Below are 16,653 nucleotides of genomic sequence, written 5' to 3'. Positions count from 1 at the left end.
ATTTATTTATTTATATCTTAATAAAAATGGTCAAACAGAAATGCATGCTGCATCAATCGAGCGTTAATAAAATTAGTGCCGTTAGAATAAATTTGTGTTAACCTGTAATTTTGACAGCCCTAATTAATATAATAATACAAAAAACTAATTTCACATTTTGGTAAATGTTAAATGTATCCAGGCTGAACATCCACGATATGGAACACAAGCAGAGAAAAGATGGCCATCAGGAATGTGTACGTCTGTGAAGAAAAATATTGACATCAAATTGATTAAAACTAAAGTAATGAGTCTGGTTTGAAAATGTAATGAGTGAAAGTAAAAATATGTCCGAAAAATAAATATTGTAGAAAAATTTACTTTAAGTTCAGTAACTTAAGTTATTTGTACTTAATTACTTCCCACCTCTGGTCTGCACGATCAGTTTTAGGGCAGAATCTTCTTCTTCTTTCGGGTGTGTGGTCGCCACAGCAAATCATCTGTCTCCATACTACTCTGTTCTCTACATCTGCGTCTTTCAAAACAACTTCTTTCACCACATCCATGAACCTCTTATTTGGCCTTCCTTTTTTCTTCCTTCTTCCTGGTGGCTCCATCCTCAGCATTCTCTTACCGATATTCCTCATGTCCCTCCTCTGCACATGTCCAAATAATCTCAATCGGGCTTCTCTCACTTTGTCCCCAAAACGTCCTACATGCGCTGTCTCTCTAAAAAACTTGTTTATAATCTTGTCTATCCTCGTCACTCCATATAAAAATCTCAACATCTTCAACTCTTCACTTCCTGTCTTAGTCAATGCCACTGTCTCTAAACCATACATCATCACAGGTCTCAACACAGTCCTATAAACTTTCCTTTTTACCCTTGCAGATATCCTTCTATCACAAATCTCTCCTGCACCTCTTCTCCACCCTGCCTGCACTCTTTTCTTCACTTCTCCAACACACTCTCCATTACTTTACACTGCTGACCCCAGGTACCTAAACTTCTCCACTTCCTCTTCTCCCTGCAACCGCACCACTCCACTGCTCTCCCTCTCATTCACACACATGTACTCTGTCTTACTCCTACTGACTTTCATTCCCCTTCTCTACAGTGCATACCATCACCTCTCCAGGCTCTTCTCAACCTGCTCCCTACTCTCACCACGAATTACCACAAACATCATAGTCCATGGAGACTCCTGTCTGACCTCGTCCTTCAACCTGTCCAGCACCACTGCAAACAGGAAAGGGCTCAGAGCCGATCCTTGATGTAATTTACAGTTTCCGAAACCACGGAAACTGGACAGTTAAGAACAGTTTCCATGATTAAAAACAAGGATTACCAGGTCTTTGTCTGATCTGATTCTGACAGAAGTAGACTATGGTGTAGTCTTCTGCTGTTGGGTATTGGTATGATTTTATGCATTGTGCTGCTGCATGCATATGTTTCACTTTAAATGAACTCTAATATAATTATAAAGATTTTGTATATTATGTAAAGGAAAAAATAAATTTACAATGTTCAGGCTCTCCTTGTAAGCCCATTTTGAGAAACCATAAACACAACAGGGTTTATTTATTTTATTTAATTTAGGAATATACATTTACACATGGTAGAACAGTGAAAGCATATTTACCAATTTCTTGCTTCATACATGTATGCAAAAAGATATTAATCCAAAAATTTACTGTCTGTAATACTGAAGACATAGTAGTTCAGAAGTTAGCTCAGAAAAAAAAGAAAAAAATAATAAAGATACAAAAAATATGTATATCTGTATATATATATATATATATATATATATATATATATATATATATATATATATATATATATATATATATATATGTATATATATATAAATAATAGTAGCTGTATTACATAATACATTAAGGAAGATCACAGAAGTCGAAAAAAGTCCCACCCGACTCAAGCACTGAAATACAAAAGGCACACAACAGTCCAATATCAGTTATTCTTAACCAAAGATTGTCAGTCAGCACTCTCAAAAGTGAAATACAGAAAATTCATCCAAAAAAACCCCCCCAAAAACAAAAACACTCTCACATGACACTCAAACTACTGTATAAAATCTGCTTACTGAAATCTGAGTCTTCATTGTGATTAATATGAGTCAGCAGAAATGTCTGACAAATTTACTATCATTTATGTCTCACTGGGATTAATGTTGGAGTATATGAATGTGTGTGTGAGTATAAACTCAACATTAAATAATAAAATGTATTAAATGCAATACATTTTGATGTAGATGTTCATTATTCCTTTAAATATCAGTTGTGATTGAATTTAAACTACTTATGAGATGCCATAATGGTAAATTTAATTAAGGTCTTTTAGCCAGGTGTCCTATGTCAAGCTTTAAACACCAGCTTACAAAATGTTTTAATGATTGTCAATTAGCATAAAATATATCGTATTTATACAGTTACTTATCGATAATTATTAAAATCACAAGAAAGTGACTCAATTCAGCTGACTCAGCAATTCAGTTCAATACAATTACTTCCATGTCATCACACTTAAGAAACAGGCATATCAAAGTCAATAAAATCCACACTGTCTTGGTATGTCTAACATATAACACATTTTCAATCCAAACTTTATTTTCTACTTCCCCACTTTCTCCTGAACACCCTTTCCCAAACATTTAGGACCAGCCTGAGTGAAGGGGAAAAGCATGTTTCCATCTCCTTCTTAAATACTGATCAGCATGTGGTGGACACACCCACACATTCATTAGAAGGCACACAGTTTGTCACATCTTGTGTCAATAACACCGACAACCAACAGCATGCTTTTTACAAAGGTGAAAAAAAGAAAGAAAGGCATTTATGAAAATATGTTGATAATGTTACATTAATAACAAAGAGCAGCACTGGGTCAGGTATCTATAATGAGGGGAGGGGGAGGATTCTAAAAGCTAAAAATATTTTTTTTTACCTTTACATAATATATATCGGAACTGATTTAAAAAAAAGCTGTTTGTGTGATTAGAAAATTACATAATATATTTTTTTTATTGCACATAGTAATCCCATACAATTATATTCTTCTGACACTTTGTCTCTTGACATGTTTACTACTGTGTTATTAGATATTGATTATATTTTAGTCAGGGACTTCATTGTTGACACTGTACAATGTATGTGTGTGGTGCAATTATTAAAAAAAAAGGCCAAATGTAAATATTTTTGGGTACTAATATTGCCAGGGAAGCTACATAAAGATGATGATTAGAAGTAAGTCCTGATTGTTAAAACTCCTTATTGAGCAGAACATATCCATATATCTATATATATCGATATTCAGCAGAATATGCCTAGGTGCTAACATTAAAGCAGTGTGGAAGGTAAAGTTTTAACTAAGTAACTGTTACTCCTTAAGGAATTGTGTTGGCATGAATCGTTACAGATAAATGACCAGCTGGTACAATAACCTTGTTACTGTAAAAAAGCTTTGAGGTGCAGGTATATGCAACACATATATGGGACAAATAAGTCTCGTTTTTTTTCCTCTCCAGGTTGAGAGTTACTTTGTGTTTTTGAACTCACTAGGAGGCATTGTAAAGTCACAAACAGGAAAACAACCTGAGCCATATCTTCACATAGGTACATTTTCTTCTGTTTGTTGTGTAAGCCCTTCAGCGTTTAAAATGAGTCCATGATCTACCAGTCATGGCAGACTCACTTTAGTGTCTCTACAGATACTTGCAGAAGGAACAACATCTGAGAGCTTTTGGGCCCATATATTCTTAGGGAAGAAGGAGTTTGATTAAGTTGTGTGGTCATGTGACACACAAATAACACCACCAGCTCTGGTTCAGCCCTGCACTGGGTCCAGTGACCATAATCACAGTTATTCACCTGGAATTAGGAATTGATGTGTCACCTTCACTGGCAAAGCAACTTCCAAAGACACATCAGATCAGTCTCAGTCTATTGGTCCCAGATTGCAGTTTCAATCAGATGTATATATATATGTGAACGGGCAAAATATTCTGCACAAAAATATTAGAGTAATAAAATGCATTTCACATAGCAACATTTTTCTCTTTCTTTAACCATACCTCCTTAATTCCCTTCTCTCCTTTTTATGCAAACGTTAAAAAGACTATTGTCATGTCTATTGTTTGTTATTTAATAAAAGCCATACTGGAGAAGCTAAATCAGCAAGTGAACTCATTCCTTATGTCTCACACATACACAGGCTCACAACCCTCTCCTTGCTCTTCTTCTCCCCCCTCCACTTTTTCCTCATCCTCTTCCTCCTCGAGGCCCAAGCTGCTAGCTCCACTACTGCTGGGAGGCCCATGTGTTTCTTCGAGGGGCTTGGGGTAACGGAAAGGACAGCCGTTATCGTCAAAGAATCTGCGGAAGGTGAACTCATAGAAGGCGTGTTCAGGGTGTTTGCTATTTGGGGAGCAGAGGGTATCCCAAGCACGAGTGCTGTCTCCACTGTCACTCCATGCCCCTGGACCACCTTCTTCTTCCACTGGATCAAAGTTGGAAGTGTCCATTGGATGAGCAATTTTAGGCCGGTATGGAGCAGGCTGAGTGCGAAGGTTGCTGGAGAAATCCACCTGAGCGAAGAAAGGGTGGGCCTTTATCTCACCAGCACCATTTCCTCCCAGACGCTCCTCTGCCGAACAGCACAGACGTCCTATGATGTCAATGGCCTCGGGGCTCAGCTTGACTTGTGGAGGCACCTGCAGTGTGTTCTCCCAGTTTATCACCTGAGAAAAGTAAGAAACCATGTCTTGTTAAGTGAATCCTGATATCTAGGCTTTGAGAGAAACATTATTAAAGTGCCATCAATCTTCAACAGATTGAAATGAACACATGAATATTGTTTGGCTGTGTAAAGCACACTGAGTGCTGATAAAAATCACTGCTGCTCTGGGACAAGATTTTTATTTGTTAAGGCTATTCTGTGCATTTCAAATTTTTTGGTGAATACGTCTAGAAAGTTGTCTAGCAGGCTAGAATTACAGAAACCTTACTGAGATGAGTGAAGAAATGTAGTGCAGTAGGACACTTTCTGATGTTTAAATTTGAATTAAATATTTTTAGACAAATATAATTACAAAATAACCACACAGACTGCATGTAAATGAAGCTGTCTTTTTAACGAAATCACAATTTCATTACAGAAACATATCCTGACCTTGAGCTGTGTTTCCGTAGGGGTTGGCGCAAGGAATGGAGGCTGGCCTACTAGCATCTCAAATAGAATTACTCCCACACTCCACCAGTCACACAGCTGAGTATATCCTGCAAACAATACCACAATAAGTGGATAATATTTCTGCATAGGCCATTTTTATATACTTTTCTACTTTTGGTTCACGCTTTACCTTTCCGCAATAGCACTTCAGGGGCAATGTAGTTGGGAGTACCCACTAGGGAGTGTGCAAGGCAGCGCTGATGTTGACGATTTGTCCGTTGTTCCAGTGTTATTAACCGGTCACCACAGTGACAGTTAGACACATCATCCCAGAAGTCACTGGGTTCCATACTATCCTGGCGAATATGGTTCCCTGTTAATGTTATGTGTGAAAAATAAAGAAGATAAAATGATAGATGGAAACAGAGTTCTCTGTAGGAATTTAGCACATATCACAAATGTTTTACATCTGCTAACCTTTCTGATAATACTTTGAGTTATGTGTCCAGCGGAACCCTGTGCACAAGCCAAAATCTGTAAGCTTGATGTGTCCATCAAGGTCAATAAGGATATTATCAGGTTTGATGTCCCTGTGGATAAAACCCATCTTATGCACACTCTCGATAGCAAGAGTCAGTTCTGCCACATAGAACCTGGCTAATGGCTCAGGGAAAACCCCCATACGAATCAGCAGGCTCATCATATCTCCTCCAGGAATGTAGTCCATAACAAAATATAGACTGTCACGATCCTGAAATGAGTAGTACAGTCGAACTACCCATTCATTATCAGCCTCTGAAAGGATGTCCCTTTCTGCTTTAACATGAGCCACCTGGTTACGGTTCAGGACGTCTTTTTTTCTGAGAGTCTTCATGGCATACAGGGCTTCTGTGTCCACCTTACGGGTCAGACACACCTCGCCAAAGGCCCCAATTCCAAGTGTTTTAATTTTCACAAACATAGATTTTTCCATCTTGGCACGTCGTAATCGATTATAGTTGGACTCCTTCTGGTTCAACATCTTTCTCATCTGTTTCTGCTCTGCTTCTGACAGACCAGCCTGGGGGAGAGGTGGAGGATCAGTCGGATGTTGAAATTGAGGAGAAGACAAAGGATGATTTAAAAAAATGGTTTGTGTAAAATAGGATTTGAACAAATAATATATGGTAAATATAGAAATTCTTACCTTAGACATCTCTTGCTCCAGCTGCAATCTGCGATTTAATTTTTGCTGGTGGGTCTTCATAACATTTTCTATATGCTGCTCCATGTAGAATTTAAAAGCAAAGGGAGAATAGCTCTTGATGCGTGACTCCCTTTTTTCTTCATCACGTGCATTCTTCCGCACTGGTACTGGTGAAGTCTGAATCTGCTTCTTATCCTTCACAATCTTCTCCCCTTTTCCTGGCTTTGCTTTGTCTTTGGTGGCACGCTCTTCTGGCTTTCCTGCTGGGGCAGTTGGGACAGGCCTACCCTGGGTACTGTGGTCTGGAGCACTAGCTATGCCTCCAGCCTCCAAGGGTGTGGTTTCCTGTACAACCGTGGCTCCAGACATAAGCAGCGTTTTGGGGTATGGAGGTGGCGGACACCGGGGCTCCTGGGAGGATTCCAAGGTAAAACTGTCATCTGGCAAGTATCCATGAGTCTCAGGAGTATCCTGGCCCTGTGCAGCTAACCAGCCTGGATGGCATGGTCCAACTGCCGTTTTTGGCTCTGGTCTCATCACTCTCATACTCTTCACAGGCTGCTGGATTGGAGGAGAGGTCACTGCAGTGATGGTGTTGGAAGGCCCCATTCCAGCCTCCTGTTTGCTAGATACATTAGTTGCAGGGGGCATTGCTTGTCTTACATTTACCTTTTGGTGGTTGTTAAAAGAATTTGTCCTGCTGGGGACACGAACCTCTCCTCTGAAGGGTCCTTGTGGCTGCCTGGCTGGAGGTGTTGCCTCTGGGCCTTGAGCTCCAGCCCAGTGGGAGTCATATAAGTCAAGATTGAGGCTAGCCCTGGAAGGTGTGAGAAGACCTTGAGGAATATCTGAGAACTCGGGACCCATTGCAGCTGCTGCTCCTCCAGGAGAGCGTGACATCATGTGGACTTGGTGTGAAGTCGGGCTGGCCTGGCGGGGATGTGAGTGAGGAGACAGGTAAAGGTTAGAAGGGTATCCACCACTGTTTTGACCTATAGCTCCTTTTCCTTGCATATTTACATAGTTGTCTGGTGCCAAAGGGGGCATTTTGTTCTGAAAAGAAGCACTCCGTTTAACACTATAGCTAGGGGGCTCCATCATATGAGGTCTGTAGTCATAATGAGGGGTGGGGCCCCCTGGTGGCTGGGACTGGATTTGCATGGGTGGACCAGACACACTGTAGCCCATCATAGCCTGATCCATACCCCCCGTGTAACCTTTCTGCTGAGAAGGACCAGAGGGGTAGATTGCGGTTCCTTGGGCATTCTGAGAAGTCATGGCTGGCGGATAGGCACCCATGCTGGGGGGTCGAGCCATGGGGTTCCCCATTGAAGGGCCCTGTGCTGAGTTGGTAGGTGGCATCATGTATTTCATGACTGGTGGTCCACCCATATATGGATGTGATATCTCTCCCTCTGACCCATAGCCAGCTCCCTCATATAGCGGTGGTCCCATCTGGTGGTAAGGAGGCATAGCACTTTCATTGGAAGTCTCCATTGCTTGCCGGTGATCTACTGAATTGGCAATACCACCTTTGCCTTCAGAAAGTAGAAAGTTTGATTAAGTTCAGAGGTAGTTTACATAGAAAATAAGACTGATTTACAGATCTGTTTAATTGTATTTTTAAAAAGCTTGTGCATGGCATACACTTCACCAACCTGGAGAAGTCTGTTTAATGACACGAACAATTTGCTCATTGCGAGGGTCAAGGTAGCCCATCTTACTGATGTAGTCTAATGCTGCCTCAATGTTACGACTGCCAGTTTGCTTCAATGCACGTATAGCCATTTCCTGTTATACAAAAAAAAAAAAAAAAAGCATAGATTATGTTTGCATGCTTTTTTAAGTTCGCAGTCTTAGAATAAAGGACACCCAAATACACCAGGCATGTGTAGAGGCATCGATGTAATTAAAGCTAGTCATACATTTCCCATATTTAACCACACTTGTTGAGACAAACAGGATCTTTTCCTCTCTCTCCTACACACACATGCAGACACACCAGGTCACAGACCAGCCTCATCCTGTGTCAGCACAGAAAGAAAAGCTGGCAGCTCCTTAAACATAGGAAGGCATCATGCAGGCGTTTAAAACTACAGAGTAGCCTGCAGTCATTCATTCTGTTGGTAGAGACTTGGAACTCTAAATTCAAAGATGATAAACACACATTTTATGAATTCTATGGCCATCTTATTTGCAGACATGCATTTGCAGATAGGTACACTCCAGACATATGTACCGAGTAATAATTTGCCAGTTAAGTACTCTAAATAAAAACAACTGTACACAGCAACCCACACCTATATGAGGAAATCCCCCTGAATGGCATATGAGCTCATTCAGAAGACATTCTGTCTAAACCTCACTCTAGACAGACACAGTAAACTTTCTGTCTGACAATGCCTCTGGTGGTCAGAAATACTAATGCACATTGATATGGCAGGGAAAAAAAAAAAGAAAAAAGAAAGAAAAAAAAGATAAAAATACCTCTAAACAGCACTGGATTTCTTGTGGTCATGTAGTAGTAATGGTCAGTCATAACAGGCCTGGGTGCACAGGGCACACAGTCTGAAATGATACATATATGATAGCCACAAAGCTCTAGATGCTCAAAGTGAAAGTTAGCACACCCTTGTTACTGTATGTGTGCGTGTGTTTGTGTCTAAATTTGTCTGTCTGTCTCTCTGTCTGTCTGTCTTCCCCATGCAGGCACATGTGCAAGACAGGAAATAAAAAAGAGTCTGTGCTCATTGTTCTCAAAACTTCCGGGGTTTATGTGTTAAATTCCAGTACTGCTACTCAAAAAAAAGAGGTGTGCCATTGACCACACACACACACACACACACACCAGTGGATAAAAGGGGGGCTGGATTTTGTTTGACCCATTCCCGACCTCCACGGTCATGGTGACAGATGTTTAGGACGTCCCACAAACCAAGAGGTAAAATATTTGAGCTATGAGTAAAATGTCTGTACTTACTATCTATAAAGCCACACCTTTTTGTTTATTTTTGCTATATTCTTCTCGTATTCATAATCCATTGTACGTCTCACACTACGTAATATTTCTCACTTTGAAAAGGTCAAAGTACAGGGATGCAAGGTATAATCAAGCACAGAAAATACTCACATTATGCATTTGGGATGAAAAAATAAAATATATAAAAAGATGTTTCTTTTATTTAGCTTTATTTCATCTCCTGGTGGAATAGCCATGTTATGAGGGTTTGTTTTTGCCTAATTTCTGAAACACTTTCTCATCAATGGATCATCACTGTTCTTGCTACTTGTCAAATAATGTATATCCATACACTAACTAGAAGAAAAGTGCACAAGGATTTATTGGATCTGCCCAACTAACTGCATTCACATGTACTTCTTGGTGATTCTTGTCTCCACCTCATGTCTTAGCAGAACAACAGAGAGTTAATGGCTCATCTTAACACACACATTCCTGACTGGGAAGAGCTAGCCTCTAACTAGTGGGAATATTTATAAAAACAAACTGTCTCCATGGCTGGAGTGACATAACGATTCCTGGCTACAGTGCAGTAAGTCAGTGTTAAAGTGTTGCTTTTTTTCTTATGAGCTTTCACTTTGACCTAATTCTGAATCACATTCCTTCATAGACTGTGTAAATGAATGCCATATGGAGGACCCTTAGAAAGGGACACAGAAAGATGGACCTCAGAAGTCCTTAGAAAGTTTCATCTCCTGTTTAATATGTTTATATACTGTTGTTCTTTCAGTAGTAATAAAAAGGATGCCAATTTCGGGTCAAACCTATAATGACTAAACACAGCACACTGCGATTAAAAGAATCTAAAAAAAAAAAGTAAATAATTATGGGAACTTCCATATACAAATGTGTTGTGGTTCTACCACGGTTATATAATGGTATCTGAATGTACCCTGGCATATACCATGGCGCTCATCACCACAATTAAAAATGCATCAGGCTATTGTCAAGATCTTTCCACAAATACCACTGTATTTTTGAGGAGTGTAATTTTGTGTAATGCACATAGTACACAGTAAATCAGAACAGGCAGGGTTGCCATAAGGCAACCTGGATATTGATTCATTCTGACATTCCTGTAGACTGTATTATCATACATATGTATATCAGTATGAAGGTGAAACCATACTAACAATATACAGATTGATATTTTGTATATTTCTTTTTCTGCTGTTATGTTTTGTTTGCTGAAGCCCTGCTACAGTTCTTATTTGTCCCCAAGTACATCACAATCTAGATGTCATCATGCAGAAATGTTATTACTAAACCTTAAAAAAAATTAAATTACCTATTGTTTTTCTGACCATGATACAATAATGCAATTTTTTTACATTTTTGATATTACATTTGTACCCATATAAAAGCAGTATATGTTCCCATACTGAATTTGACAAAAGATGGGATTTAAAGTGTCCTTCAACCCCTCCCTTCAGCCCCCTCCTCTTCCCCCAACAAAACATTTCCTTTTTAAAGGTGATTATATAAGCAGCTGCAGCATTGCTGCGTAATTTGTAGAGCCTCGATAAATATCAGGCAAAAGTAGCCCACTGAAGGACCCAAGCCAGCCAGAACAATCATTACTTTCTTAGAATGTAGTGGGGGAATAAAATAAAAGTGAGTGGCATGGGCTTTGAAAACAAAAAACAAAAAAGAAAAATACCAAGTGATATACCAATTATGAATCATTAAAAATAATAAACATCGCTAATAATAATAATGAGACATAGTGAAATGTATTGTACTCTGTTGTAACAGCATAGCTGACAGTTCTTCAAGTCAGGACATTGCCATTCACTAATGAAAAACATAAACAATAAAAAAAAAATAATAATAATAAATAATGTGTATACTTTAGTAAAAAAAATGCAATATGTAATGGCTTACTGAAAACATAAATAATAAAAGAATCGGTTATAGTCGAGGAATCCGTTTTGTCAGGCGAATATGTGAAATGCACTGGGAAAACTGTTCCACCCAGCTGATATTGAATGGACACGCCTCCTCTTTATGTTCATAATGGTTCAGTCTTACGGGTGTTTTATCAATACATCGTAACTAATATTGGATGTAAGAAATAAGCATACGCAGAATATCTGAATAAAAATAATACGCAGAATATCTGAATATCATTCAATGACCAGACAGTAAATGAGTCAGTCCAGACTCTCAGAATGTATGTACACTTAGAAATATTTTTATATATAAATTGTTTTTGAGCCAAATCGATCCTGAAATAATATGCCATACCAGCAGTGTATATGGTTAATAAAAGGAAATATGTATATTTACGGGTTAATGTAAACAAGAATGACCCAGTAGTTAATTAATCAAATAGTTTGGGATTTCCATTCAGCAGCCAGTTAAATGAATTGTGGGACTAAATAGCAACTAACGAAGATAATAGTTTTTTAACCCAAGGTAAATGCTGACATTATCCATCACTGTCCTGACAAAAAGAAGTCAGTAATGCTTTATAAAAAAGCAGACAAATGTTTTTTTTTTTTTTACTGTCATCATGCAATCAAACACATTCTGTCACAAAGATAAGATAAAACTTTATTAAAAGGAAATTCTTGTACCAGAGACTGCTCTAGCAAAAGAATGCAAACACCTAATAGTATTGCACATTACATTAAACAGTGTTATACTGGTGTAAAAATGATTACAAACTTATGTCTAATCTATTTTTAGTTTTATAACCCAAAAACTGACTCGATGTCTTTCAAAAATTGACAATTTTTATTATAAATAAGGATATAGAAAGTAAATTATGTATTTATTTTATGTATTGTGGTTGGTACCAAAAAGAGTCATGAATATATCCAGACAACTTCATTCAGACTAATGTTTAAGCTCCCAGATAGCAGGAAAAAAATAACAACAATAACCAAATAAAGCCCAGTTCCATTTTGCATTTAACCATACCCTAAAGCCTGTGACAGAGGCAGCTCAGGCTCCCTCAGGCTAGGCCTCATAATTCCACTGTGCGGTGGTGGATTTCTCAGTGGTGTTGTGCATGGGCTTGAGCATAGCATTCCTCACATGCCTAACAATCATAGAGCTGCTCTCAGGCCTGTAGCTGAGGGTCTATTCCAGATAGTGTGATATACAGCATAAAGTAGAGCAAAAACTTAAGTGCAGAGGCCCAGGATCCCTACTAACATATTGTGGATGTACTAGTTAAAAAACGGGAAAATAGAATATTGGTTCGGTTAGGTCTAGTAAAAGGACCACTAAAAGTCATATCATATGTAAATAGTCATTCGGCCCAAAGGTCTGTGAATGCCTTTGGTGTGGAAATGTTTTTTTTTTTTCCCTTATCAAAAGAATTCCTTGACCTCATCTTTTTTCTGTAGCTGGCATGTTCCACAGGACCCTCAAAGACAAGGAATTTCAGGTTGTGAAACTCATCTGCCATTTCAATGTCACTATATCAGATTCTGCAGCCACGTTTGTAAATTGTACCACAAGACTAAGGCGTACCTAAAGACATAGTAGACATATGATAGGTACACCCAGCAATATGAAAGGATATATTCATTAAAAAGACAATAACATTTGTTGCTTCTGGAATGCCATACATTGTGCACATTATTATACAATAATAAGCTGGGAGCGGATCACTTTTTAAAAGAAAGAAAATTCTGCTTTTCCCTTTCACTTACATAACCTGGTTTGCGTAGCTATGGAATGAAAAAGATAATTATGTTTGTTGGCGATAAGTCGAATCGATTAGAAAAACAGGTCAGTGTCTTCTTTTGCTGGCTGTGGGTCAGTGTTTAACTTTGCTGTTTATATGACAGTGTCCCTATCCAAGCGAGTTGCATTCTTTCAATCTTTATTGACAACCTTCAGAGGTTTTTTTTCTGAGAACTGCTCCCCACCACATTGCACTTTCCTTGGACTCGGACAGCTGTATAGCAATTATAGACAGCTACTATACCATTACTGCTACTATGCCAGTACAATACAGAAAAACATAACTCAGTGTACATCTGGAATAACACATGGGGAAACTCTGTGCTGTAAAGTCACTTTACAATTTTTTTATAGACACTGTTCCTCTGCATTACCAATAGGCTTTCTTCATGTTGTTTTGCTGGATGGAGGATATAGTCATTATTTTTTCCCAAAAGATTGTCAGGGATCAACAAGAATATACTGTTAATATGAAAAATACCAAACTATTCTAAATAGTTTAATGAAATTTAATTTATCAGCAGTACAGTAGACAGCGGTCTTATTGTGCTTGAAACCTGAAATTAGTATAAGCCAATAAAATAAGAAAAATATGCGGTGAATCATCAAATAAATTTACATAATCATGAATGTTTGCATAAAACATTAATTAGCCTAAAAGTATATATAAGCTTAAGTTTATATATATATATATATATATATATATATATATATATATATATATATATATATATATATAGATATAGTGTTTTAATATGCATATTATTGCATATTAATATATAATATGCAAATTCTCACTGAAAAACACATGAGGGAGAAGAAAGACAGGAGAGAGAAAGAAAGAAAGAAAGAAAGAAAGAAAGAAAGAAAGAAAGAAAGAAAGAAAGAAAGAAAGAAAGAGAGAGAAGAGAAGACAGAAGGACCATACCTGATCACACCCAGCTTTGACGAGCTCCTGCAGCATCTGCCTGTTTACGTCTCCACCAGGGTGTGAGGAGCTGGATCCTGGACCGGACTCATTGGCAAAAGGCATGAGCGATCTGCGAATCTCTCGAAGGGCATTCTGGTAGTTGTTGAACTTCTGAGGTTGACGAAGTTGCTGCTGACGAGCAGCCTGGTCTTTACCTTTGCAGTCTCCCCCTCTGCTCCCTTCTCCTCGGGCACTGCCTCCATGCAGCGCCTGGCTCACCAGCTTAGCTGGCTGTTTTAGTCCTTCCTTAATTTCCTGGAGCCGTTGGCGTGTGTTGCCCACATATGGGGCTGCAGGGAAAGTTTTCGGCCGCATAGGTAGACCCACCCTAACCTATAGTGCGAACTCACAGACACCCCCACCCCTGCACGCTGGCAAATTCACTCACTTACACATACCAATTCAACTGCAGAAGCAAGGAAAAAAATAACAAAAATAAATTCACAGACCCTCTCTCACACACACACACACACACACACACACACACACACACACACACACACACACACACACACACACACACAGACACACACACAGACACACACACACACACACAGACCCACACCCAAGGTTGAACTATGAATGGCAGCTAATGAAATTCCCCACCCAGATATACTCTGTAAAGTTAGTAGATCTTCAAGGTCCTACTGGAGCGCATGATCCTTTTAGGGGGTACAACCCCCCTCCTCCCCTAACATAAAAGGGGTTATGCATGTATGTTGCTTCCACTCCTGTCTGGTCTGCATCTTTGCCTGTGGAAACAATGGCATGAAGTGAGATAATGTCATTTGGACCATGGTTCAGTCTACAGTTTGATTCCTGCATCGCTACTTGCCATGAAATACCAGTGTGATCAAAAATTAGCACCTTGATACTGGTTTATTTCAAGCAACATCAACGACATTCCAGCACTGTGCTGATATTCTCCTGAGGCAGTGGACAGGACAAGGAAAAGAAGGACATGTCTTACTGACGCAAGTCAGTGTTCTAAACAGAGAATCTATTATTATTATTATCCATAATCAAATCTGGAATGTGCAACCAACCCAAAAACAACAATACTGACCAAGATGATCTTTACAACTAAATTTGGTACAGGTTTAAGATTTTCAGGCCTGGTCTTTATGCCACAGATGATCTTAGCATGTCCGACACTACAAAATCAGCGAGGTGACAGAATTCTTAGACAAAAACAGACAGCCCACATAACCACATGCTCACTGGTATAGCCATAAGAATATTACTTGGCCATCCATTTTTTAAATATCCTTTCCAGATTATTCCAGTGCCTCCTGAATAATATTGCTTCATATCTGGAAAAGGACATTTCTGGCCATGTGTTCACAAAAACGAACAAGAATTCCAACCACAATCAAATTTTCAAAGTAAATATAATGCTGAACGCTCGATCATGCAATTGCTCTCTAGAATCATTATCATCTTATGTCAAACTCTCATTTCTGAAATATTTATCCTATTTATCCTTTGAAGTAAACGCATGAATAGCTACATCACAAGAGTACCAACCCAGAGAAAACTAATAAATCAATATACATTAAAGTCTCAGTGAAGAGAGCAAATAACTGCTAAAAACATAAATGTACTGGCTGTTATGGTTCACTCTATGGTGCTGTTTGTCACAGGCTGTCAGCATGAAACCCGGCTCTATACCTAATCCTTTTACATCACTAAGCCTCCTTTTAAAGCTACAATTTGAGATGACATTGAATGGATTGCTTGCAAAACAAGCTTTAGGTAAACAATACAATCATACTGAATGACATTTTCCATGCATAAACACTAAGCAAACGTGGAATATATATTATATATAAGGTTCCACTAGGCTAAAAGTATTAAATAATGTATGTTTGTGTCATATGCTGTGGAAACCTCATATTACTACAAATAAGAGTTTACCCGAGCATATGTGTCTTCGACATTGTGTCAAACATTTTTGCTAGCAACTTTAGTAATTTAGAAACTTTAGTCTCACAATTTCATGGGGGGAAATTTTGCCCTATGGTACTTTCTGCTCCTGGTTGCTGGCTGCTTCATTAGCAGTGCCCCAAACAATAGCCGGAACCTCTTCATCTAAAGATTTGGATGTCTTTTATAAGGATGTAGCTAGATCCTTTCACTCATTAAATAACATGTAATTATCACAATGATCACAAATCAATTGTTATAATGAATTATAATTCATTTCAAATTGCTGTCATAGAAACTTTATTAAATGTATTCTAGGAAAACTATATCCGATATGGTATGCTGAATCTCAGATATAAACAGACTGCTAATATTTTAATATTAAACCTACACAGCTATGAATGAAATGTCTTTCATGGCCGGTATCATTTCCATTTATTATTTTTTGGTTTGTTTGTTATTCTCTTAACACAGCCAGCTTTCAAGACGTTTTTTTTAAATCAAGTTCCTCAGTTGTCTTAAACCAGAAAAGTCACATTTTTTTGAAGAATTCACGACAGATTAAAACAAGTCCATGAATAACAATTGGCCCAAATATATCACTACCTTATACTTACATCTGTATTGAATCTATTAATCCCATTTATTTCCAACAATAAAACAATCATGAAAAATGATTTGCT

General features: G+C 38.4%; 1 protein-coding gene across 1 annotated transcript in view; it reads right to left on the bottom strand.

Moving 5' to 3' along the window:
- Positions 1 to 1,831: 1,831 nt before the first annotated feature.
- The window catches only part of lats2 (large tumor suppressor kinase 2), a 16,453-nt gene continuing 1,631 nt past the window's right edge, over positions 1,832 to 16,653 (bottom strand). Inside the window, exons 2-8 of the mRNA XM_083535930.1 lie at positions 14,003 to 14,796; positions 8,015 to 8,147; positions 6,357 to 7,894; positions 5,648 to 6,230; positions 5,361 to 5,543; positions 5,171 to 5,277; positions 1,832 to 4,739 (exon numbers count right to left, since the gene is read on the bottom strand). Of these exons, the coding sequence (XP_083392056.1) occupies positions 4,200 to 4,739; positions 5,171 to 5,277; positions 5,361 to 5,543; positions 5,648 to 6,230; positions 6,357 to 7,894; positions 8,015 to 8,147; positions 14,003 to 14,359 (3,441 nt within the window). The 5' untranslated portion in view covers positions 14,360 to 14,796 and the 3' untranslated portion in view covers positions 1,832 to 4,199. The remainder of the gene's footprint in view (positions 4,740 to 5,170; positions 5,278 to 5,360; positions 5,544 to 5,647; positions 6,231 to 6,356; positions 7,895 to 8,014; positions 8,148 to 14,002; positions 14,797 to 16,653) is intronic.

Source organism: Silurus aristotelis (assembly GCF_946808225.1).
Source record: "Silurus aristotelis genome assembly, chromosome: 3".
NCBI classification, from domain to species: domain Eukaryota; kingdom Metazoa; phylum Chordata; class Actinopteri; order Siluriformes; family Siluridae; genus Silurus; species Silurus aristotelis.
The sequence above is the reverse complement of the archived record's forward strand: the minus strand, read 5'-3'. Positions and strand labels throughout refer to the sequence as shown.